The sequence below is a fragment of the Ammodytes marinus genome (assembly GCF_949987685.1).
Source record: "Ammodytes marinus genome assembly, chromosome: 8".
In the NCBI taxonomy this organism is placed as follows: Eukaryota; Metazoa; Chordata; class Actinopteri; order Uranoscopiformes; family Ammodytidae; genus Ammodytes; species Ammodytes marinus.
In genome coordinates this window covers 6,104,705-6,130,318 of record NC_137212.1, presented here as the reverse complement: position 1 = coordinate 6,130,318, position 25,614 = coordinate 6,104,705, and the positions used below count along the sequence as shown (strand labels likewise).

Here is a 25,614-nt window from a genome sequence, read left to right as displayed (position 1 = left end):
AGCAAACTTTCTCCTGAAATAAACTGTATGACGGGTGTTGTTTGTGATTCTGCCTCCAAACTTGGCAGCAAAGTGACTGTGCTGTCAAATACACTGGTTGTACTGTTGTGAAGGGGGGGGGGGGGGGGGGAGGATGGAAGTACAAAGTGACCCGGGATCAGCTGACAAACCGCAGTGACGTAGTGACGGCCCCACAGAGACCACAGCTGGAACCACAACTGACAGGGAAGCGTGGGAATATAATCTCTCCCTCATTCTAGCATGTTCTAACAGGTTTAATGGCAGCTTTAAAGTGGGCTGAACTGAAATTGACCCTAAAATGACTTGACTTTACAAGTTTCCAAATAAACTCTCAGCTACTCATCTTCGCCATTTTGAACCCAGAGGCTATATAGATGGATAAAGGTATTGTTTATTGATTTTACATAGATCAGCATATGCTTCTCACCAATAGGCTGGGAGAGCCTACAGAGAAGGAGTGTTGAGTACATATGTTTTTAAGCAGTTATGTGCCCACTTTTCATGCTGTCCTTAGAAAGTTTATTTACAGTTTTATGTGTCAACTTAACCAGTCAAAGAATGGAGTCATTATGGCCCTAGCCGTACCTGCACAAAGTGACACAAAATATCTGTCTGACTCCTGGAAGCACTGGCATAGATGCCTGTATGTGTTTTAACCCTATACTTGTTTGTGTTTGTTTGTTTTGTATTGTCTGTGTTTTATGTGTATTTTATATGGACCACCTGAGTCTGGAATAAAGTTTATCATATTAAGTCTGCCTTTTAAATGAGATGTGAACACTAAAACAAAAAATTTAAAAAACTCAAATATATAAAGTGATAGAACTATGGTCAAATTTTGAAATGTCTTAACTTAACTCATGGTCCAGTTAACACACATTTTGCACATATTTCCTGTAAATCAATATGGTGAAAACATTGGTGCTACAATAGTGAGTGAACATGACTTTGTTTTCCCCTGTAAATAACAAAGGATGGGGCGATGGTGAAAGGTATCCACACCATCCAACCCAGGAACAAAAGACTGACTCACTGCACGTTACCAGAGCAGGCCTCCCAACCAGAGGTCAAATAAAAAGGTCATCAATGCATAGACTTACAATGGCTAGAAAAGGGTACCACAACAATATCACAGGAATAACTATAGTATGCACGAAAATAATCAGTATAGCTAGCTACAGACACAGCAAACAAAAATTGGAATCAAACTACAATTCTCAAACTATTAAAACAAAGATAGTAGTGGACACATTGGACATTATTTTAAATGATTGCTGAGGTGGGTCAGTGCCATGTTTCTATGGTCATTTATTGAGTAAAATTTGAACTTGGGCATACACCGGGTAGAACATGCCAGCTCTACAGGGGAAGGCCCCAGCAGAGCTAACCACTGACTGTGTTGGCATGAGGGGAATTGAATATCATTACCAGCTTTATGCTGATGGAGCAAATACCAGCCACATTCACTCAATCCTTGGCCAAATTTGTTTGTTTTTTCCATAGGACCGTTTATTTGCGCTCTGTTAGGGGGCATACCTCATAACTGAGAAGTGAGCTAATTCACCCATATAACTGTAAATAGCTGTAGTAACAGCCAAGGTCTTAACATTTTTAAATTTGGAATCATAGCTTGAGGCGATGGGAGAAATATTATATTTCAGTAAATTCTGCTATGTGTTACTATGTACATCTTCTATAACCATGTAATACGCTTTTAATTTGCCATACAAAGTGACTGATATGCTGACCAATGAAAACATACCATTCAAAAAGTAAATAGTGAAAGTTACCAACAGGACATCTTCAATATAAACTTGCCTGTATGAACCAGAACCAATTATAAGCTAAGCCAAAAAAGGCATATGATTGCATGACATAGCAATTATTCAGTCTAAAACAGTGCTTCTCAAATGGTGGGGCGCGCCCCCCTGGGGGGGCGCCGTGAGTTGTCAGGGGGGGACGCGGGCTGCCTTGATTTCCAACTGACCAAAAAAAATAAAAAATGTTTTTTTTCTTTTTTTTTTTTTTAGTGCTAGCAAGCGATGTGTGCTTGTGTATGGTCATATCCGCGCGAAAGGCCGCGATTTGCAGTAAATAAATGTCCACATGTGTCTCCAAGTGTCTCTGTAGGCTATTTAAAAAGAAATCAAGCAAGTAGACTAATAATAACATTAATGAATTATTGGTTGTCTCATCACAGAAGGCCTATTGGCCTATAATAATAAAAAACACCACCTTAACTATGTTTACAGTTTAAAAATGTTTTGAATGAAATGCAATGAAAATAATTTGCTCTTGTTTCTCTGTCCTGAGATTCACACAGACTGAGCAGTCTTGTTTAAATGTTACAAATTGAGCTAATAAACTGAACTTTGATTTTTTTTGCTGCAGAAGTTATCTCAGCTAATTTTTGTTATCTAATTTGATAATAAGGTGATTGTATGCAGAATGCTCTTGCCAGAAACTCATACAGTGTACAGATAAATAAATAAATATTAGCAGGTTCTCAATAGTATTTCAATTTATGGGGGGCGCGAAAACATTTCTGTCCCCTAGCCCCCCTAGGGGACAGAAATGTTTTCATGACAGACAGACAGGCATGACAGAAAATAATTGAGAACCACTGGTCTAAAAGGTATTTTCCGCACTATATAACAGGACAGACTTACTGAGGGGGCTGGAAACCACACAGCATTAAGTGCCAAAAGCATAAATATTTACTTTTCCAATCAAATACTACAGTACACCAAGTCATTTGGCTGATTAGTTTCCTCCTCCCCCTCTCTGGCTAAAAGTGGACATATTTCACCAACATTGCAAGTCTGCCGTGAAACAACTTACTAAGACATTCCCCATAAAGATGGTCTCTTTACGCCAGGACTCGGCAGCGCAAACACACAGACGCACACACACAGGCGCACACACACACACACACACACACACACGCAAACACGCAAACACGCAAACACACACACACACACACACACACACACACACACACACACACACACACACACACACACACACACACACACACACACACACACACACACACACACACACACACACACACACACACAGGCATGACCCTTTAAAAAGCTGCAAGCTAATCATCAAACCATATATTCTCCAGTTCATATCTGGTGGCATTGGAGAAAATATATCACACAAGGCATGACAAACTTTGAAGAAAAATTACAACGCAGGGCAATAAAAACCGAGATGATGAGTACACACTGTCCATACTGGCTAGCATCATTCACGCCCACAAGCTAAAAACCCTGGCTCAAGATGACAGACTAGCCCCCTCCCCTACCCACGCAAACAGAGGAGCAGAGCCTGCTACTAGGCTGATTCAGCAGCGCCCTAAATCAGAGCCAGGAGTATTAATTACACCTGGCATTATCAATCACAGCAAAGTGTGCGGGGGTTATAAGGGTTTGAGATTGATCAGACTGACGATCAATCAAAAAAAACCTGCGATGGCCATTGTTGGTTTTTCTGCTGATCAGCTAAAGCCGCTGCTAGCAGCACAGATGGGTAGACCAGGGCTAGGGGTGTGGTATGGAGAGGGGATTGGGGTTAAATAGCTAGTAGGGTTTGTGTGTGTGTGTGTGTGTGTGTGTGTGTATGGGGGGGGGGGGCGAGGGGCATATGTCATTTGCTCACTGCTGTGATTTGTTTGTTCAGGAGAGGGAGGGCTCGTCGAGGGGGGGGGGGATTTGGGAGAAGGTAGGCAGGGTACTGAGCTAAAACATAGTAGGCTTTAATGATCAGCTAATCCCACACACACACACAAACACACCCACACACACACCCACACACACCCCTCCTCTACTGAGAGGGGCAGTATATAACACAGCCAGGCCGTCCGACTGCTCTCACAACATTTAAAACAGCAAAGGGACGTCTACAGAAGGTTCTAGGCAGAGAGGGGGAGTGTTGAGAGGAGCGCAAAGTAGAGGAACACAAGAGAAGTGGATTGGGGGTGTTAGAAAATATTCCACTGTCCCAGGATTGGATAAGGAAAAAGTCACGATGAAGCTGATATCTTGCCTGTTGCTGACGCTACTAGCTATCTCCGCCGCTTCTGCTGGCTCTCTGAAATCCGCAGGTAGAGAAGAATACCCTACGATACCCTCCCACGCCTTGACAACAGTGCCGAGCCCGACCGAGGCGAAGTCGCGTTTTGCAATGTTGGATGATGTTCGTCTGCTCGCCAATGGCCTTCTTCAACTCGGCCAGAGTTTGCGGGAGTTTGTGCACAAGACCAAGAGCCAAATCAACGACATCTTCCAAAAGTTGAACATTTTCGACCGCTCTTTCAACCAGCTCACGGTGGTAACCTCGGAGATCAAGGAGGAGGAGGAGGAGCTGAAGAAAACCACCAATTTCTTGAAGGCCAACAACGAGGAGATCCGGAATCTGTCGCTGGAAATCAACTCGAAGATCAACAATATACTGCAGGAGCGCATGCAGCTGCAGAGCAAAGTGGGGAACCTCGAGGACAGGCTTAAGGGGCTGTCGCAGAGCATGGTGCCCGCAGACCAGCTCGGGGAAATTATAACACTCAAGGTAAGCAATGAAGACGGGATGATTACATTTTTTCTAAGTGCGTTATTTAACATTGCATCAGTTAGTGAAGGATTGTGTGCACGCCAAAATAAGTTGTAGGTTAGCAAATAAAAACTTTTTCACTCAAATCAAGTCAACAATGGAGACTGGAGATGCATTTAATCAACTATAATATTTGGATGACAGCAACTTACTTACCATTTAAGTTATTTCTTTATATTAGTTGCCAAGAGCATTGGGCCTAGAACAAGCTTATGTGATAAAACTATCTTCGTATGACGATGATGTGATGATTTATTTCAGTAACGAGTTTTGATCAAAGTGTCCAGCTCCACTTAGAAGTTGTCAAAAGACTGTATGTGGGCTACAGAACTGCACACATGTTTATTGGCAGAAGGAAATCAACTTTACCCATTACAAAATCATTTGTGTGTTCTACAATTTGGCTTGATTTATAATCTCTTATATTTCATTCTGTTATAAGGAAAATTATTTATTCCACTCAAAGAAAAAAACACTGAAACAAATGTGATTTCTTCAATTCATGTGACTCAACAGGTATTCTTTAAACGGTTTCCTATGTATATGTAATATGGAGGTATAATGGACATTTGTTTGTATTATGTCATTTTCAGGAGGTGATTGAAGGGCAAGAGAAAACAATCACCAATCTGCTGAAAGCTGTGAGCGAGCAGCACGACCAGCTCAACACTCAGAAAGTGAAGATTAATAATCTGGAGGAAAAGGTACAAAACTGTTTGTCAATATATTTCACTACATTTTCTCTTTGCAGACCAAACATTTGCAATCTATTTGTGAGGATCTAGTATGGTACTATCTATGCAAATTCTTCTGTATATGGGAATGGGATAGGAATATGAGAGAGGGAAACTGCTTTTTTTTCAAAGGTTGAAAATACAATTTAACATCGCAGAATCATTTGCATTATCTTGCAGATAAGCGACAACAGCTTCCAAGATACAATTGATAAGCCGACGACTTCAGACTCCGCAGCTTCTGATATGTTCGAATATCTGAACGAGAACTCAACTGGCCTGGACACAAATGGTAAAATTATTTCAAATGTATTCACAGTTAGTCAAAATGTTGGTCAGGGGGGGAATGATAAAATGTCCTCAAATAAAATTTGCAAGAGCTGAGGGAAACTTTGTATGCATTCATATGTTCTTTTTCTTTGTGTTTCAGACTTCCCCAGTGGCTGCAGTGAGTTGTTTAACAAAGGAGAGGCAAACAGTGGAATCTATGTTATCAAGCCCAATCAATCGGAGCCGTTCAATGTTTACTGCCAAATGGGTCCAGGTGGGTGAGACCGCAACAATCTGAGTTCATATAAATAGGCTATGTAACTGTCATTTATAAGGTGAAGTATTGTTTTTTGTTAACATATTTCCAATGAACAAAACACATTTAAAGAAATAAATCAAAAGTAATTTTTTTTGGTCTATTGGTAAGGGTTCAGAATGTGTTCAGTGTTTAGAGTAAGTTGGAAAAGAGGGTTGTATATATTTTTGCAATGCTCTCTCAATTGTCAACCCCTCTGAAAATCAATAAACTTACTTAAAAAAGAAAAGGTTAGCAAGCTAGATAGCCACATGTACAGGTTATCTGTAAAGGCCAGATACATTGGCAGTTATCTTGTTTACTTAACCTATCACAAGTAGGCTTCGTGATCCTTGTGTAAACGTTTGTGTGTTGCTTTTAGAAAAGTGACTTGACTGGACATATATTTCTTATCCATTCTATAGATGGGGGGTCAACGGTCATTCAGCGCAGGCTCGATGGTTCAGTGGATTTTGACCAGACATGGAACAAGTATGAGAAAGGCTTTGGAGATCTGGAAAGTAAGTATTTTTTTTTTCACTTTAAAATATACCACTTTTACTATAGTTTAAATCCTAGGTCTAAATATATCACATTTTGCTTTACATTTTTAAGACTAGCACTCGAGCATTTAATACTGAATACAACATTAAGCTGCGCAGGCTATTTTGGTGAGGGGATGTGCTTTATTCAAGTACTTCCTGAAATACCGGTCATAGGAAATTGTTATTGTTGCATATCAGCCTTAGACTGTCAAAGTGACTTCCTCTATTGTCTGAGTACAGTGCAAGTTGTAGCTTTAGCTGCAGCGCACACACACACACACACACACAGACTCAGACAGCAGCTGATAGGTGCAGTCATGCCACGTTCCAAAGTACAGTCTCCTGCAGGCATGGATTTTGGTTACAATTTTCTTTAACGACTACACACCCTACCTAACTATTATTATACCAGTTTTGTGCAGTCATGAAAACTCCACCGCAGGCCAAAGTAAACAAGTTTACATGCATGCCTGCACCTATTAAAGATGACTGTGTGTAAGCCACATATTCTTGACAAAGTTGAAAATGATAATTTATTGAAAAAAAGTATTGAAAATGTTTAGGAATGTATAGGAAATTCCTATTTAAAATTAATTGTAAACTTAGGATACAAAAGAGACATAATAAACTAAAGGTTAGCAAATGAACAAGGTTGCAAAAATACAAAGAAAATATATATGAATTGCCTTTGTGTATGAAATTGCCATATAAGTAAACACGCCTTGCCTTGCCTTGCCATATATGGGACATCCCAAGAATATAAAATCTGACTTGTGTGTTTTGCAGAAGACTTCTGGCTTGGCTTAAAGAAGATCAACAGCTTGACACAGCAGGGAGTTTACATCCTGCGTATTGATGTGGGGGACTGGAAGGAGGAGAAGCACTGGGCTGAGTATCGTTTCTTACTGGACGGTGCCGCTAAGGGCTACACCCTTCAGGTCAGCCATTTCTCTGGTGACCTGCCCGACGCCATGGCCAACAGCACCGGCATGAGATTCTCAACTAAAGACAGAAAAAATGACAACCACCGGAACTCCCACTGCGCTCGCAATCACACAGGTAAGTTAGTTATACAAAGCCAATTCAGCACAAGTTGTGACCTGTATCAACATCATAGCCATAAACAAAATAATGAGAAGCTGTTTTACTGTCTAGTGTGGCCGTATCAAACGTTCTGCATGGTGGCAGGCAGCCATTGTTTTTTATTTATTATTAACGTTTGAGCAGAGAAGTGCTGTGATTGGCTCAAAAGACTAAGTGTGTCATAAGAACCAGAGCATAGCCCACCTCCTCTAAACCGCATTTCTGTAAAGTTTATCAAACTTAAATGACAATCTTTTATTTGGATTGATAAATATGCCCAACTCTTTTTCTCAGATGCTTTACTATCATGCAACTAACTCCCTGAATTACAAAGTTAGAAGGATTTTGTGGATTTGGGGTTTACAGGGGCTTTAACATAATGTGTCTTATCATGATCCCTTGGCAGGTGGTTGGTGGTTCAACAGCTGTGGAGAGAACAACCTTAACGGAAGGTATTGGTGGTTGAGGGCAAAGGGACGCTCTATGAGACGGAAGGGCATTCACTGGAAGTCTGGCACCGGGCCTTCGTTTGCCCTCAAGACCATCCAGATCACTGTACGACCAGCAACTACTGTTCAGAGCTCCAACTGAGCCCTGCAAGGCATATACCTCTTCTGACTACACTACTGGCATTTTTTACAAACATTGATTAATATCGAATAGCTTAGCCGAAAAAGTTACATATGTCTATATGACACAGAGTTTTTAAATGTGCTCCGAGGAACTTAAAGTTTGTGTTAATTCACTCACCCCCTTTGGACAAAAGCGGTAGTGTTTTTACTACGCCAGCTGTTGTTCCTGGGTGAACGTACCCAGACAAAGGCATAAACAAAAACTAAATAAAAATAGCATTCTTTGCACTGATGGTCTCGTTTGCTGTTACATGTAATTCATGATAATCAGAGGAAAAAATTAGACTGTTTCCGAAATATTTAAAAGTTCCTCGTAGCACCTTTAAGTTTATCTACAACATTTAGCCGATTACCTCCTTCCACTGTTTACCCAGAGACCAGTGCTGACGAAACAGATAACCAGCCAAACATTTTCACAAATCAAACAAAATGCTGAACTGTCACAATGATCAAACAAGCATGTCACAGCAGGTCGTTAACCTATTGGGCATGCCGCTCCAGAAGGGACAGTTGACATTATGCAACATCTGCTATCACTTGCAAAGTGGAAATGTGGATCCACATCACAGTGACCTAATTTACTGCTGGAGGCAAAACGTCACAGTAGTAACGCAGTAGAAACAAAATATTTTCAGTAAACCTAAGTGTATATGTGCCTACTTGTATGTCAGCTAAGCTATTTTAAATTTGGTTTTATCTTTGTAAAGTGAAATTGTTGAATGTTCCAAGCAGCTACAGGCACAAATACCAACAAAAGCATGCTCATTATATCAGGCTTCAAGAGAAACACTGAATTGGTGACTTTTTTTTCTTTCCAATGAAGGCTTTTTTCCTTGGGAATTTTAAACTGCTTTACCCGTAGTTTCAAGGGGAGGGGGAATGTACAAAGTGGGATCCATGTCGGTAGTCAAAAACACAAAAAAAAGTTAGATATATTAAGCTTTGGAAGTGCACTGAAGTAGTTTTTTCATGTTTTTCATGTTTTCTTTTTGTACTCCTGTAAAGTATTTAAACCATGTTCATGCTATATGCTGGTATTGTTAGAAAAACATATTTTCTGTGTATTTCATATGTTATTGAGTCATATTGACTCTTGTCCATTATTACAACATAACTGTACTCTCTCATAGTAACACGTCTCCATGACAATATGTGCTAAAAATATTTATGAAAACAAAATAAAAAATTGTCAACAAATGACTATATAACGTTACTGTGTGTACAGTGTGTTGATTTGTAACTTTGTATTGAACCAAATCAAATACAAACAAAGAAATGTGCTTGATGGTGACTCACATGCTTCAAAACTGCTATAACAATATTGTTAAAATCTGTATATGTACAGAATGTGGTCGCATTCAAGCGGTATCCCACTACTTATAAAACGTACAAAAATAGTTTTGCTTCATAATGACGTTTATGTTCTATAAAAAGTAGTAGGCTAATAGCAAAGAATAACAATAAGTATTAAAAAAATATTGTGATCCAAGATAACATTATTTTAGCGATACAATTAAAGTAAAATGAACTATTGTAACTTCATTGTAAAAAATGTAACATCATCGATATTTTGACCCAGTTCTGCAGTGGATCGATCACGTCTGACGATTAATGAAAGTTAATCTACAATAGGAAGCCACCTGGTTATCTGCTGACCAACAAGGCCCTTTGGATACAAGGCCATGTCAGCAGCCACGTCTGGTATCAACTGTAACCTCGCCAAAAAGTAGCACTCAGGTGGAATATGTACACAGGGCAACAGGCAGACATTAGGTCAATATTAACGGGACACGGTGTCACTGAGTGTGCAAAGCTTGGACTGAGCTTGAACTGATGGTATAGATTTCTGCTAAAACTGTGTTTAGGCTTTGATCGAAGTTGTAGTCTTTTGCTGAATACAGAAAATGATTATTGAAATATAATATTTGTAATGGTATGAATCAACATGTAAGGCAAAGTAGTAATGCCGGAATGACAAGCAACATTACAGAAGGCTATCTTTGAATATATTTCAAATTAATTCATTCAAAAGTTTAATCGAAAACAGCTTGTATTTTTGCAGATTTTTGAAAGGTCATTTGGAAACACCACTTTAGATTGACGAATAAATATACTCTCTAGACAAGATTGTTTAAACCGAAAGATACAGTAAGGAACCAAAGCTTAGTTTACCGCAATCAAAATGTTTTTGTCTGTACCTGTATGTGGTGTTTGGCACGTAGACGTCTCGGGCGGGGAACTCCAGGATCTCCCTAGTGGGGCGCACCCTGCTGTCAGGGTAAGGTTTGACCTGCGTCAGGTCAGGGGTCAGGCAGTAGTGGGGATTCTCTGGAGCAGGAGAAATGTCCAACTTCAACTGGGCTGTGGAGACAGAGGCACAGGTGGGAAGGGAGTACAAGGAGGGTAAATAAAGAGAAAAAATATATATATTAATTTGTGTGGTTAAATTCTTCGGTGTATGAGTGTATGTATGAATGGGTGAATGTGGTAAGAAATTTAAAGCGCTTTGGGGCTGAGAAAATAGGCTAAAAAAAGCGCTATATAAGTCAAGTCCATTTACCAATTACCATTTTTCTTAACATTTAAAAAAAAAATGAATTTGTGTTGCCAATTGGAGATGATAATCAAGTTAACAACTACTGTATCATTGGGATCAAAGAACATTCGATCCATGTTGTTACCTGTGATGGGTCTGAGCCTCCTCAGCACTGAAGAAGGCCTTCTCATGTCAGCTAGGAACTTATACAAGTCCTCATCACTCAGTCTGTCCCCCTCCTGAAACACATTCAAATCCAATACAAAAAAATTACAAATAGAAAGCGAAGCACTGTGTGATAAGGTAGAGGGACATTCTGTATATCACTACTGTATTGGTCTATGTGTTTGAATAACAGCAGAACTGTGTGTGCATCAGTTACTTAAGACAGGTGCACGGGAGAGGGAGAGGGGAAAGCCCAAAGGGAATACCAACACACTGGCTGTGTCTTGATTCAGGTATTGCATGGGTATTGCAGCCTACGAAGGCTGCATTTGAAGACCGATTGCGTCATAGCGGCGCGCAAAGGCTGTCCCGTTTGCAAGGCTCCTTGCAAGGCTCCTCATATGCGGTCGTGAAATGCAGCCTTCGTTTCACGGTTTTGAAGGCTGCATCAGATGTATCCTTCGTGGCCCAACATATCCCAAGATTCATTGCGTTTTTTTCAGAGATTGCATAAAATAAAATAAAAAATAACAAAACAGCAACGTGTTGCTCCATCTTCTTAAATTTTATCTTCCTTTCTTTTTTTCTTGTACTTTTTTTTCTTTTCGTCTGGTAGGCAACTTCTTTTTCCTTTTTCCTCCGTTGACAGGGCTGTCTCTGTTGGCAGCAATCAGGGTTGCTAGGCAGCACAGGAGCGGCAAGTCGTCACGCAAGGTAACGGCTTGTTACGTGAACCGGAAATGCTCGTAAACGGAGACCTGCGGAGACCGTCTCATTTAAAAAGGCTCGTTGGCCTTAAAACCGGCCTTAAAATCGGCCTTCATAGGCTATAGCCTTCATAGACCGCGAGACTGCGTCCTACCAAGTGCGTGGTCTCTGAATCAAGACACAGCCACTGTCTTACTTAATAAAAAGTTTATTAAGGAGATGCAATTTTTCCGTACTACACCTTCAGCAGACAAATAAACCCTGCTGATGTTCTAGTACCGAAAAGTTGCATCTGATCTATTTATTAAGTCTTAAGTAAGAATATATGTATGAATAAAATACATCTATTTAAGACTTGTGAATGTGTTTATTATCTATATGGTTGTAGTGACCTGTTTGAAGAAGTTGGTTATGGTGAGTGTAGCAGGTCTGAAGCCCGTCAGGCTGCACGCCTCGTCTCCACTGGTGGTCCTCTCCAGCGAACGCCTTCCCATGATGCTCGAGTTCCGCCGCTCAGACCACGAGCCTTTTCTCTCTGGGAAAGAAAACAGGTCTTTATTATATAGAGCAGTGGTTCTCAACCGGTGGGGCGCGCCCCCCCGGGGGGGCGCGGACACTCTACCGGGGGGGCGCGAGGGGGATGGAAAAAAAAAAAAAAAAAATCTTTTTTTTTTTTTTTTTTTTGTAATTTCAATTTTTTTCCTGATATGTAGCCTAGTTCAGAGATGATATGTATTTCTTTCTTTCTTAACTTTTTTTGATAGGTAGTTGCCAAGTTCATCACACAAACACTCCAATCCACTGATATGAGATCAGTTTGCAATTTTCAAGTACTGAATTAATGGTAGGACTGTGGCCACTAGAACAGGTCTCTGGTCAGCAAAGGTCTTGAAAACAGCATAAGTGTGCTTGTGACATGCGTGCCACCCATGCACGTGTATAGGCACGTGTCCCAGCAGATTTTTGAAATCTGAATAAAAAAATTTAAGTTTGTAGTTAGCGAGTGTAACATGTTCTTAGTAAGGGCAGAATTTCATAAATAAAGGCTTATTTTTTTAGCAAGATATTTGGTCAAAAGCTAGTTGTCATCCGTCCCTCTGTCCAGTTGTTAGGCATCTGGCTGCTAGCAAGTTATGTTGTTTTGCTAATTTTACTATTCATCTGAACTGAAATAAATATTGACTTTTTCCTTTATTATCTTCGCCAGAATGCACCAGAATGCTTAGATTACATGTTAAAAACACAAACAAATCTTCTGGGGGGGATGCCCCCAGACCCCCCTTCAGGGGTTTAGTTTTCTGACAAACATTACAATGGATACTAACATGATTTGGGCATTTGGGATTATAAATCATCTTTGAATTGGTTGCACAGCATATCACATGCTATTCATTCAGGGGTGCGATGGCCACCCCACTCTAGCTCTGTGGCCCACCTTGGCCACCCCCAGTCAAAATTTCCTGGAATCGCCACTGAGACACACACAACTCCGCGTTCAGGCTGCACAGCACATTAATCGCAGGTAGCATTTTGAGCTAAATCTGGCCACTTTCCAAATCCAAGACTCAATAGTTGAAACATTCTCTGAACTGGGTTGTCAGACAGCAGTGTTTCCCATTGATCATAGACTTTGTTTTGTGAAGCTTTTTCATAACAGGTATACCTATTGTAGAATTTATTCTGTGTATGTTCTATTTAGGCTACTATTTTCTTCTCTTCTAAGGAGATTTAAAAAAAAAAAAAAACATTTCCTCAGTGTCTCATTGATACAATCTCACAATTAGCTTTTAAAGTGCACCAGAATTTAACGTTAAAATATAAGAAATTTCCGGACCCCAACCCTAAACCCAATGTTCAACTCAAAGGTGCGCCACTGGCCTAGCCCTTGTGATAATAACAATAATAGACTATCTATCTATCTATCTATCTATCTATCTATCTATCTATCTATCTATCTATCTATCTATCTATCTATCTATCTATCTATCTATCTATCTATCTATCTATCTATCTATCTATCTATCTGTGTAGGGTGGTGTGTGTGTGTGTGTGTGTGTGTGTGGGGGGGGGGTTGTCAGGGTCGGTGGGGGGGCCCAACTGCAATGACCCAGCTTTGGGGGGGCCCAGCTTGCAGAAGGTTGAGAACCCCTGATATAGAGGATGCTACAACAGGGCTTAAAGAGGGAGTCAGTGATTCTGGAGAAACCTTGCTGTCAAAATCAGTGAATAGCTCCTCACGTTACCCCGCTACCTGTCCATACTGTGTGTGTGCTGTAAGAAAATCGAGTGTTAATACAAAGCCTAGGCTCTGTAAAGAGCATGTTGCTAGCTACAATGAGCCCCCTTTGTTTACATACCCATTTACAGAGCCTCAGCTGTGTATTACCACCAGATTTTTCTTTGTGCACACACACAGTACAGACACGTAGCGGATCATGAGGAGATGTTCAATGATTTTGACAAAATGAGATTTTAAAAACAAGCATTCTCCAGAATCACATTTTTTTTTATATTTTATTTTAGTGGTTTTATAGTTTTTTACATATGGACAAAAAAAACTGAATAAGTAAAAACATACAATACATACACAACACCCAACCACCTACCCCCTCCCTCACATAAATAGACAAGGAATTTAAAAAAAAAGTAAAATAAATAACTAAGACAAAATGATTAAGAAAATCAGAATCACTTTTAAGATTAATTCCATATCCCACTCTCCCATGTGAAAGAGAATAAACCTTTCTCTGATCTGCCCAGCAACAAAAAATGCGGCAACCAAAGTCTGCATTAATGATACATTAACAACTGGACAAACAACAAAGGTCAACTCAGACTCAAAATAACACACCGAAAATCAATATGGCTTGATGGATATACTTTGGGTTGTTTCGCTGTCTGTTTGAAGTTGCCTTTCTAAATATTTGTTTGTTTTTAGATAGAGACTTTAAAGTGTGGTCATTTATTGACCTGCACATGAGCCTCATGCGTGGCAGGTTGGTCGATGTCCCAGGCTAGCTACTACATGTGACATTAAAGCTGAGGTGATACAAGCGCATACAAATTACCCAAGGTTTATTGGGTTGTTAACGACTTGATACTGAGAAACATACTGTATTTTTACAGTCACAATCCAAATGGTTCATTCATTAATTGATTTCTTCTTTATTTAAAAAATAAAATAAAATGCTCGACACAACATATGATAAAAAGTGTCTTAAATAATATCTATAAATTATTAATTGTAAGTTTCAGAAAGGAGCAGGAGGAGGCCAAAGTGTATCAAAACCCACCCCTTGTTCAACTGCTTATAATAATCGTACATAAATGTATCAGCTATAAACACCTATCCATCCATGTACACCAAATTACTTATGTGTATACAATAGTTGAATATTAACAAAGCCATTCTAAAAATATACTTCGGTGCAGTGGTCGCGGGTTCAAATCCGACCCGAGGACCTTTACTGCAGGTCACACCCCCCACCCCCCCCATTTCAACTCTATCCAATAAAGCTTGAAAAAAAAAAAAAGTATCTTGAAAAAAAAAAAATAATAATAATCTAACCTGAGAGGCTCATCTCCAGCTCTGTGTCTCTCTCCAGACTTCCAGCACTGTTGACTATGTTCATGAGGTGGATGGCCGTCCAGGCAAAGGGCATTCGGTACCGGCCCAGACGCTGACAGAACTGCTCTGACTGCCCACGGAGCTTCTCCAGCTTCTCTTTATTCTAAAAAAATAAATACATATTTGATTGGTTTATGTGTAAGTGCGTATACACCTCATTTAAGTTTATTTATTAATTAATTCTCTGAAATGTGATTCTAAACTGTGTGACATTTAGATTATAAAATGATATTGAACATGTGGATAATGGATACAACGGAATACCCGACAATAAGATCAACATATTTACTTGAGTGAGTGATTTATATTGAACAGCTTATTAACTATATTAAAAGGTAATTTATTCATTCATTCACAAACATGCGATTCTATAATAATTGACAACAATACACACTTCAAACGTTTTTATGTTCCGTTAAAACCAAATTCCCACTGCTCATACCTTTGCTGCATCCGACTCTTTGAAGACCATGTAGGGCTCGGCACACTCTCCTATGTCACCCTGCTGCAGAACCTTCTCAAGCTGGGGGACAAAGCACACACTGTCAGTCACAACCCTCACACACAACAATGAAGTGCCAATATATAGGACAACACCATCTTCTGTAAATTACATTTGAAACAGTGGAGTTTGAATTGTATCTTAGTATTCATATAACATCAGATAAAGTTTTTTAATGGAACTACTACCCATATAACATCTACACAGAGTAATGTATTATGAGTTGTTTGTAGCCTAAAAGACTAGTAAGTTTCTTAAAGTCGATTTAAAGTGTGCCTTTTTGGGTTAAACATACAGGAATCAAGAGTGTAATAATGAGTGAGAACATGTAAAAAGCCTCTCCAAAGTTCTTTGTTTTTTCGAAAAAAAAATCTTTTGGTATATGGTATTATTACTAATTTATTTGTGTTCAAAACAAGTCTTGGCAATACAAAGGAAATGACATCCTAGCTGCCTTACCTTGATAACGAGGAAGACGTCTGTTGAAGGGTATGTGATGGAGAATACGGCCGAGCGAGCCAGGGTGGATATGGCTGCTGTTTGGATGTGAGGACGCAACATTCCCTTTGTCTGCTCTGAGTTCAGGTCGAAGAAAAAGGTCTCTGATATCTGAGGGAGACAGACAGACAGACAGACAGACAGACAGACAGACAGACAGACAGACAGACAGACAGACAGACAGACAGACAGACAGACAGACAGACAGACAGACAGACAGACAGACAGACAGACAGACAGACAGACAGACAGACAGACAGACAGACAGACAGAGACACAAGTAATTATAACATGAAAATGGCATGGATGCTATAATTAATATAAGTAATACTATGGTAATACTATGGCTATAACATGACGACCATTGGTGTTTAAAGGTGCACACCCCTGGCAGATTCAGGGGTGGGGGATTTGTTTACATTCACACAGCCTGCAGTTACTTTACATAACATATTTACTCTGCATGTAATTCTTAGTATTGAATAATTCCATCATCCTAAATCAGAACAAATGTATTTTGATGCACTTGGAACCAAACGTAAGACTAGAATGTTTTAGTAAACCAAACTGTGGGCCCTGCTGCTATAAACAACAACAGTGAAACAGTAACTTTCCAGGAAGCTTTCTAACTTCAAACAGTGTTCCAGGGATCCAATTTTAAAGCTTGTTTATTCGGTTATGGGAATATACCTAAGAAAATGTCCACATCTCAAAGTGTCATAGTGCACCTTTAATTTACCATTCTTGAGTGAATGGCTGTGTTACTTCAAACTTGATTTCTTGCTTATGGCGGCTGACAAACATAGTCACGTTTCAGAGACAAAATGACCCACTTGTGAAAGAATAGCGATTCTGTGCAGAGCAATACATATATGAGAGATGTACTATCAAGGCTACTGCTTCCCTCTAGTGCAGGGGTGGCCAACCAGTCAGAGACAAAGAGCCACATTTTTTACTGTGTTACTGCAAAGAGCCACATCGTACACACGGGTACACACAGTGGCGAGTCCAGGAAATTTTGACTGGGGGTGGCCAAGGTGGGCCAGAGTTAGAGTGGGGTGGCCATCGCACCCCTGAATGAATAGCATGTGATATGCTGTACAACCAATTCAAAGATGATTTATAATCCCAAATGCCCAAATCATGTTAGTATCCATTGTAATGTTTGTCAGAAAACTAAACCCCTGAAGGGGGGTCTGGGGGTATCCCCCCCCAGAAGATTTTTTTGTGTTTTTAACATGTAATCTAAGCATTCTGGTGCATTCTGGCGAAGATAATAAAGGAAAAAGTCAATATTTATTTCAGCTCAGATGAATAGTAAAATTAGCAAGACAACATAACTTGCTAGCAGCCAGATGCCTAACAACTGCACAGAGGGACGGATGACCACTAGCTTTTGACAAAATATCTTGCTAAAAAAATAAACCTTTATTTATGAAAGTCTGCCCTTGCTAAGAACATGTTACACTCGCTAACTACAAACTTTAATTTTTTTATTCAGATTTCTGCTGGGACACGTGCCTATACACATGCATGGGTGGCACGCATTTCACAAGCACACTTATGCTGTTTTCAAGACCTTTGCTGACCAGAGACCAGTTCTAGTGGCCACAGTCCTACCATTAATTTAGTAATTGAAAATTGCAAACTGATCTCATATCAGTGGATTGGAGTGTTTGTGTGATGAACTTGGCAACTACCTATCAAAAAAAGTTAAGAAAGAAAAAAAAAAACATATCATCTCTGAACTAGGATACATATCAGGAAAAAAATGTAATTAAAAAAATAAAATGAAAATAAAAAATAACATTTGAACTGGGGGGGGGGGGGGGGGCACTGGTGTGGCCAGTAAGATTTCAGGGGGGGGGGGGGGGCGTTTTTATTTTCGCGGGGAGCTTGCACATGCATGCACAAGCATTATTTATTAAAAAAAAAAAAAAAAAAACAGGGGGCCCACACTAGGACTTGAAACGGGCCCCCAGATCGTTAAGGCCGCCCCTGTGATAATGACAGGACTGGACTCCTACAGTACTAAAGACGACAGGGCAGTCATTTTCAACAATGAACATTGTGTGCACTGCCTCACACACAAACTCTCAGTTCAACCAAGTCCATAAACAAAAATATAACCATTTAAAATAGCGTTTTTCTCTTACTATGCATGTTGCTTTGTGGGACTTACTTTTAGCATGGAGAGAGCTGAAGTGGCGCCGAAGATTTGAAGCCTTGAAATGCGCAAATGACACCTGGCATATAAGGCAGAATGGCCTGCCATAACGTTCAACAAAAAATATGAACTCTCCCACTCTGTTTCGGAGCGAACTTGACACAAATAGTTTACTCACGGAAAACCTCCCTCCAAGCTGAGCGGGCAGTTTTATGTTGCGTCCGCACCAAACGTTTGCGAACGTTATGTTGCGTCCTCAATTAAACATTTGCGAACAGGCATACACATAGGGCCTACACATTAATAAAATAAAAAATGAAATAATAGACAACATGTAAAACGAACGTAAGAGCCGCATGAAACGTTTGCGAACATGCACACACATAGGCCCACACAAAAAAAAAAAGTATAAAAAAAAAAAAAAAAAAAATTATAATCACATAATTTGATATGAACTGAAGAGCCGCACGAAGCTGGGCAAAGAGCCGCATGCGGCTCGCGAGCCGCGGGTTGGCCACCCCTGCTCTAGTGTCTGTCAGCTAAACGGTGGGGAGCAAAAAGAACCAGCATTGGATGGTGGTCTTCTTCAGATAAATACACAGTTCCGGTGTATGATTTAACCGTATCCTTACAAGCATAACACGGCCACAACATAAAAGATTTTTACAGTCCACTCATCAAATTCGTTTTTTTGGAGCCTCCCAACAATTTTTTAGCGGTTGTGCAGAAGTGACCCAACAACTCAGAGATGAAGAAAGCATAACAGCTTACCTTTTTCTTTTCCTTGACGTCGTATAAGGCCAAACTAGCAAATATGGGTTCAATTTCGATCTCAAACCTTCAAGGAGGGAGAGGAAAAGGACTGGGTCAGCAGAAAGAAGCAGTTAAATAAAAGAGCTAAAAGAGCTTTTTTTTCTTTTTTTTTACTGGAAAAGCGCTATCCACCACTTACTTCAAGGACAAGCACTTGACGAGTAGCCTCTGGCCAAAGTGTTCTTTAGGTACTTCAGGCACACAGTGGCGCTCGATGGGCTCCTCCTGCACATTCATATTAGAGGTTCACAAACAAAAAAATCAGTAAAAGTTCAAAATGAATGGGAATTCAAGTCCATGCTGTAAAAAATTGTATTTAAAAAAATGTACTAGAAATTACAAAACTTGACATTGCAAATTACTAGCAGAAAACATTCCAGTATAAGTTGTGTCAGGTGGAGTCAGGAATTCTAGAGAACACTTTTTGTCAAAATCAGTGACGATCTGCTCCCTGCCTAAGCTCTGTAAACAAATAGAATGTGAGGAGATATTCATTGATTTAGACAAAAACTGATTTTGACAACAAGGCAAGCATTCTCCAGAATCGCTGACTCCACCTTTATAAAAGTGTTAACACAAACCTCATCGAGACAAGGGTGCAGGGCAAAGAGTTCTCTGTGTCTGTTGGCCTTGCGCTGCTCTTCGTTGTGCCTGTCTATCTCCTCATTAGGGGCGCGGTCCAGGAGGTGAGGCAGCAGGGCGTCAGGGAGGGAGTTCTTCAGGTCAAAGATGCTGCAGGCCCAGCTGCCCCGAGGGGTGTCGTCTATGGACATCGACCGCCGCTTAAGATCATCCTACGGGACAAAAACAACACAAAAAAAATGAGTGTCATAGGCCACACCAACCGACAAAAGCCTGATATCAAAATGCCCATGCCCTGACCCACAAGGGGCTCACTTTTGGTAAGTTTTGTGTAAAATCCAGGTCAAATAAGCCAGAAATTTGTGTTCACACTTACAGGTCATTGGGTACATTTTGGATAATGTCAGAGTCACAATGCATGTGTGAAAGGGGCTGTACACAGTGTTTTAGTAAACTTGTGTATATAATGTATTTGGTTACCTGGTCATCCTGGTAGCTGCTGTTGTCTGGCATCTCATCCGCCTCAAACACCTGCTTGGGAAGACCCTTCTGACGCTCCTTCTGCTTGTCCAGGGTGTTGGGGTTAAAGCCTGTACCGAGCTTGTGATACCTGAGGGAGCAAACAGTCATTTAGGACACTGTCAATAACTTTATCATACTAATACTCAACAATATTTTACTGATATGATCAAAATGTTATAATAATAATAAAAAAACATTAAAAATGAATAGCAGTGAAGCCTTACTTTCTGTTGACGACGGCCCAGTCCTCTGTGTAGGATCTGACACAGTCTCTGACATGAGGATCCGTGTCCCTGCAGACAGACAGACAAAAATCACTCAAACAAGACTTATATAGAATTCAAAAATGTACCAAATGATAATTCAGTGTGTTTAGAGTTGTATTGTTGCAAATGGAGGATTTATCATATGGATAGATCTAGTCAAAAAGTTATTTTTAATTCCTCTTTTGTCCAGGTAAAATGAATAATTCACTTTATAATCTGTACAATCCTCAAAATGGTCAAAGAAGTGAACATTATGGTTAAAATATGGTTTGAGACTGTACGTGACAACTCCACATCTGCTATTGAAGTCAAAAGTCCAAGTCAAATTGATTTCTATAGCACATTTAAAAACAACATCAGTTGACCAAAGTGCTGTACAAAATTCAATACAGAACAGCATATAAGATACAGGGAGGAGTGTCAGTCATTATATCACTCTATTACCAGTACTGTCACTCTTACCCTTCCTCTGGGACGGCCTGAGCCACCGTGCGACATTCCCTGGGTGTGTAGATGACCTCGATGTCATCTGGAGGAAACTCTATCAGATCCCTGAGAGGACCGGACTCTACCAGGGGAGGGTGAGTGATCAGGTATTCCTCAAAGTCCACCGGCTCCACCGCCTCTGTCAGGGGGACCTGGGGGGGCGATGGGGAAAGTTAAGTTTTAACCCTTATTTTTATACATAATTGGTAAAGTTTTAGAGTTTCTAGTTTTTAGTAAAGTCTTTAAAGCTACAGTGCGTAACCTTTGTCGGCCCCCATGAGGAATTCTGAGTAATTACATCAACACTGTCGGCGCATCGATAATAGGTAAGCCTTTGGATTTTAAAACTTCTGCTGCACGTCCAGGTTTTTTTTTGTAGAATCAACTACCAGTACTGAAATATTTCTTGGGCGCTTCTTGGAATTTTTCTGAGCTCCTGCGCCAGTTTCGGGGGGGCGACACCAGTACGATGCCATACTGAGAAATACAGCTTTGTGGAGCTGATGGGATTAAGTAACTCTGTGTCAACTCATTTAGCAATGGCGTGATGTGAAGAAGTTACATACTATAGCTTTAAGGGATTCATTCCCCATAAAACCACTTAGGAAAGTAGCAGAGTTATAGCTTATCAATCTATGAATCTGTACCATGTAGGACCAACAGGTCCAAAATATGAGGTAAAGTCTGTTATTTGTGTTGCGAGTAGTTCTTGCATATGTCTCATATTTAATTCCAAACAGGAATATCAGTTCTAAGAATAATTCTTCTGCAATTTGGGCAAATCTTTAAAAAAAAACTGATAAATGGATCCAGATTAGGAAGTGTGCTACTTCAAGCTTTGGCTAATGGTTTCACGGGTCTAAAATGATGAACCCAAGGGAGAGGGGTCTTTAGTTTAAGTGTTAATGTGTGTGTCTGTCTGTCTGTCTCTCTTTACCTCCCTCTCGAGGAATTTCAACACAAATACCGTTCACAGTTTAATTAAAAGCCAGCTGTAGCCTAATTAAGGAGGACGGGGGAGGGAGTGTTTGCTGGTGTTCTAACTCAAAGATGATGAAGGTCAATTGGCACTAGCCCTTTAACAAACATAGTGTATGACCTCATCCATTTGTAACCATAGAGACACTGCAGCAGAAGACTGTATGCAGTGAATAGGTTAATCAGAGGTTATCATTCCGTGGTGTGTATGACATCACCAACTGTTGTGTAGACATTCAAATAACCAGGAAACTCAACAGTAAATGACATCATTGTTTCAGGTTGTAACTGTTTGGTTCATTTAGACAGATGTCAGCAGCAATGACTGAACTTGCCTGATCATTGGTCAAGGCCATATTTGAAAAAAGGGAACCAAATACAGTAAAATCATCATATTAACAGCTAGTTGTGTGTCTAACATTAACCTACCGTACATTTAAAACCTTAATATGCATGCAAATGTACTTAAAGGTGCTCCGAGGAACTTTCAATTTGAGGTTAAATCACCGCAGCAGAAGTATGCAGTGAATAGGTTAATCAGAGGTTATCATTCGGACAAATGCGGTGGTGTTTTTACCACACCGGCTGTTGTTCCTGGGTGAGCGTATAACCATGACAAAGGCATTAAGAAACTATATGAAAATAGCATTATTTGCACTGATAGTCTCGTTGGCTGTCCCATATCATTTATGATCATCAGAGGAAAAATCTGACAGTTTCAGAAATATTTAAAAGTTCCTTGTAGCACCTTTAAAGACGCTATGAGAAGCCTCAGTTTTGGTAATTCTGGCAAAAAACTTTGGACAAAAGCAGTAGTGTTTCTACGTTGCCTTTCAATGGCCTTTGAGACTATACTCACTGTGTTGGTAGTTGTGGCCCCAGTGTTGTGGTTCTTGAAGAGTTGTGGGGAGCCGCCATACTGTCCAGCGATCTGCTTCCTCACCTCTGCTGCCACAGTCCTGCAAACAGAGGAGAGAGGGAGTAAGAGAATGAATACAGTCCATTGGAGACTAGCCCTGCGTTCCAAATCACATACTTCCCTACTATTTAGTATGCCAGAAAAAGATTTAGGATGTCCCAATGCATGCACGTCAATTGTAGTATGCTCCAATAGCATTTTGGAGTATTCGTCTTTATTCTTGACATTTTTCGAATGAAAGAAAAATCTTCCTTGTCTGATTTTGTTTCTCTCTTGTGGCCCTTAAACTATTCTGTACTTTATGTAGTGTAGTAAAAAAAAGAGTATGTGATTTGGAATGCAGGGATTATTTATACAGGTAAATCCCATTGAGACCGGAGACTCTTTTTCATACACCGATAGCAGGCTAACTATCGGGAGCAATTTAGGGTTCAGTGTCTTGCTCAGGGACACTTCGACATGTAGCGAGGATACGGGGGGGGGGGGGGGGGCGAACCACCGACCCTGTAGTTGAGGGTTGACCGCCCTACTCACTTCGCCACAGCCGCCCTAAAGAGTATCATAGTGAAAAGTTACAATGGTTGTTGTGTCCTTGGGCAAGACACTTCACCCACCTTGCCTGGTGTGAATGTGTATGACTGCTGTATGTTTGAGGTGGTGGTCGGAGGGGCCATAGGCGCTGAATGGCAGCCACGCTTCCGTCAGTCTGCCCCAGGGCAGCTGTGGCTACTATCGTAGTTTACCACCACCAGTATGACTGTGTGTGAGAATGAATGGAACCTGGAACCCTGTAAAGTGCTTTGAGTGCCTTGAAAAGCGCTATATAAATCCAATCCATTATTATTATCATTCATTATCATTAATAAAATACAATAAGAACATTTTACCCCGATACAGGTGATTTTCCAAAACTAATAAACAAAGAAAAAAAAAAGGAAAATATCCCCATCAAATGAACAAATTAAAAGTAAGAGTCAGCTATTCTGGAGAACGCTTGTTGTCAAGATCAGTGAATATCTCCTCACGATCTGCCACCTGTCCGTACTGTCAACACTGTAAACATGCCAGTTTACAGAGTCTAGATTGTGTATTAATTCTGTTTTTTTTCAGCACAAAATGTGGAGAGGTAGTAGATCATAAAGAGGTGTTCACTGATTTTGACAACAAGCATTCTCCAGAATTGTTGACTCCACCTTTAAGCTGTCAAAGATGAAGCTAACTAACTAGCATTAAGGTTTCCATTGTCTGTCCTTGTCTTTATGTTCAGTAACTCATACAGTCTTATTGTATCTCCTCGTAAAGCGCCGTATATTTCCCCCGGACAGAGAGAGGAAAAGCATAAAAACCTATGGTGGTCAGCACAAAACGCTTTGTTGGAACGCTTTAAACACACACACACACACACACACACATATGAGTCCTTTAAATCACACACACACACACACACACACACACACACACACACACACACACACACAAGGGTCCTTTAAATCACACATAACAACCACCAAAAACCACCTACAGACCTTTGCCTTGAACAAAACAACAACGCAGCAAGTAGCCCAAAGTGACACAAACAAATAACAAATTAGAGCCAAGGCTAGGATAAAGGCCAGACACCGAACACTCAAGGTAATGTTACACAGGTACCACACAAGGCCAAAGGGATGCTACAATTATGATTAACTAGCTGTTTTCATTACATGTTTCTTCATAGCCAACAAGCTGTCACATTTTCCCAGCCTCTCTCTGCTTTTTAACGCCGAAAGCAATATCGCAATAACTTTATTTTTGAAGGTTACTGTAAACTTTTGGCCATGATAACAGTAATAGTGCTAGACTAGTGTGAGCAAGGATTAGGTGTTAACAAGTTAACAAGGTCGCAAAACTGCAAATGTATAAACGGATCTGGTTTCCTCAAAGCAACTGAAGTGGTTTAGTTCACTATTCCATCATAAGAAATACTGTGTACTCCTACTGTTTGTTTCAAAATAAAGGAGTTTTAGGCTTATATTTTAACAAAATAAGGGCGTAAGAGGAGCTTTCAGTTGTTTCTGATTCTAGTAAGCGGCACCTTTAAACAAAAGCGGCATTGTTTTTACGACAACAGCACCCAAGCGCGTGCCTGCCGTAAATCGTTTTGTCTAACTTCTGTGGTGCCCGTGCAAAGGCATTAATAAAAACTATAAAAAGTTAATCTTTTCACTGAGATTGTCTCTTTGGCTGTAACAGTATGATTATCAGAGGAAAAATTAGACTGTTTCATAAACATTTTAAAGTTCCTTATATAGGAGTTACATTATAATAATCTTTCTACCAAGTCTGTTGTGAAAAATTCCCTTAAAATTCTACACACTGCAGGTTTAAGATAACATCATGATAATGCAGTGTATTGGAGATCCAGTGGACTATGCATGTGCAGTGTGTATGTGTGTAACCACTGGAGAAAGGCACAAGCACTGGGCCCACAAACACATTCCACAGTCCTCCCCAATGCCTCTCAACAGATCTTTTCTTAGCGCTGGTCACTGCACAGAGGAATAACTAGATTAAACAGACAGACAGCCTTTTGAATGAGTGGCTATCTCTTCCAGATGATAACAGCATTAACTTCCAGGAACTAAAATATAAACCAGAAACAATAGGA

The 25,614-nt window shown here is 40.2% G+C and overlaps 2 protein-coding genes across 3 annotated transcripts in view; one reads left to right on the top strand and one right to left on the bottom strand.

The window, feature by feature from the left end:
• Window positions 1–25,614, bottom strand: part of dock7 (dedicator of cytokinesis 7) — a 69,128-nt gene that overhangs the window by 41,787 nt on the left and 1,727 nt on the right. For both annotated transcript variants that reach the window (XM_080032051.1, XM_080032052.1), the window contains exons 2-14: window positions 22,908–23,007; window positions 21,047–21,222; window positions 20,543–20,611; window positions 20,277–20,406; window positions 19,796–20,008; window positions 19,354–19,439; window positions 19,173–19,239; window positions 16,196–16,345; window positions 15,677–15,757; window positions 15,175–15,337; window positions 11,999–12,141; window positions 10,879–10,972; window positions 10,396–10,558 (exon numbers count right to left, since the gene is read on the bottom strand). In XM_080032051.1, the coding sequence (XP_079888177.1) occupies window positions 10,396–10,558; window positions 10,879–10,972; window positions 11,999–12,141; window positions 15,175–15,337; window positions 15,677–15,757; window positions 16,196–16,345; window positions 19,173–19,239; window positions 19,354–19,439; window positions 19,796–20,008; window positions 20,277–20,406; window positions 20,543–20,611; window positions 21,047–21,222; window positions 22,908–23,007 (1,635 nt within the window). The remainder of the gene's footprint in view (window positions 1–10,395; window positions 10,559–10,878; window positions 10,973–11,998; window positions 12,142–15,174; window positions 15,338–15,676; window positions 15,758–16,195; window positions 16,346–19,172; window positions 19,240–19,353; window positions 19,440–19,795; window positions 20,009–20,276; window positions 20,407–20,542; window positions 20,612–21,046; window positions 21,223–22,907; window positions 23,008–25,614) is intronic.
• Window positions 3,976–8,184, top strand: angptl3 (angiopoietin-like 3). The gene is made up of 7 exons (XM_080032053.1): window positions 3,976–4,596; window positions 5,232–5,342; window positions 5,553–5,664; window positions 5,803–5,916; window positions 6,363–6,458; window positions 7,269–7,541; window positions 7,972–8,184. Exons 1-7 carry the CDS (start codon window positions 4,060–4,062, stop codon window positions 8,154–8,156), a joined length of 1,428 nt encoding a protein of 475 aa, XP_079888179.1. The 5' UTR covers window positions 3,976–4,059; the 3' UTR covers window positions 8,157–8,184.

What these genes read in the sequence shown, in the direction of transcription:
- angptl3 (XM_080032053.1), top strand. Translation starts at nt 4,060, where the DNA reads ATGAAGCTGATATCTTGCCTGTTGCTGACGCTACTAGCTATCTCCGCC. An exon ending in TTAATAATCTGGAGGAAAAG is followed by an intron (nt 5,343 to 5,552) that starts GTACAAAACTGT and finishes ATTATCTTGCAG; the next exon opens with ATAAGCGACAACAGCTTCCA. An exon ending in AGGCTTTGGAGATCTGGAAA is followed by an intron (nt 6,459 to 7,268) that starts GTAAGTATTTTT and finishes TGTGTTTTGCAG; the next exon opens with AAGACTTCTGGCTTGGCTTA.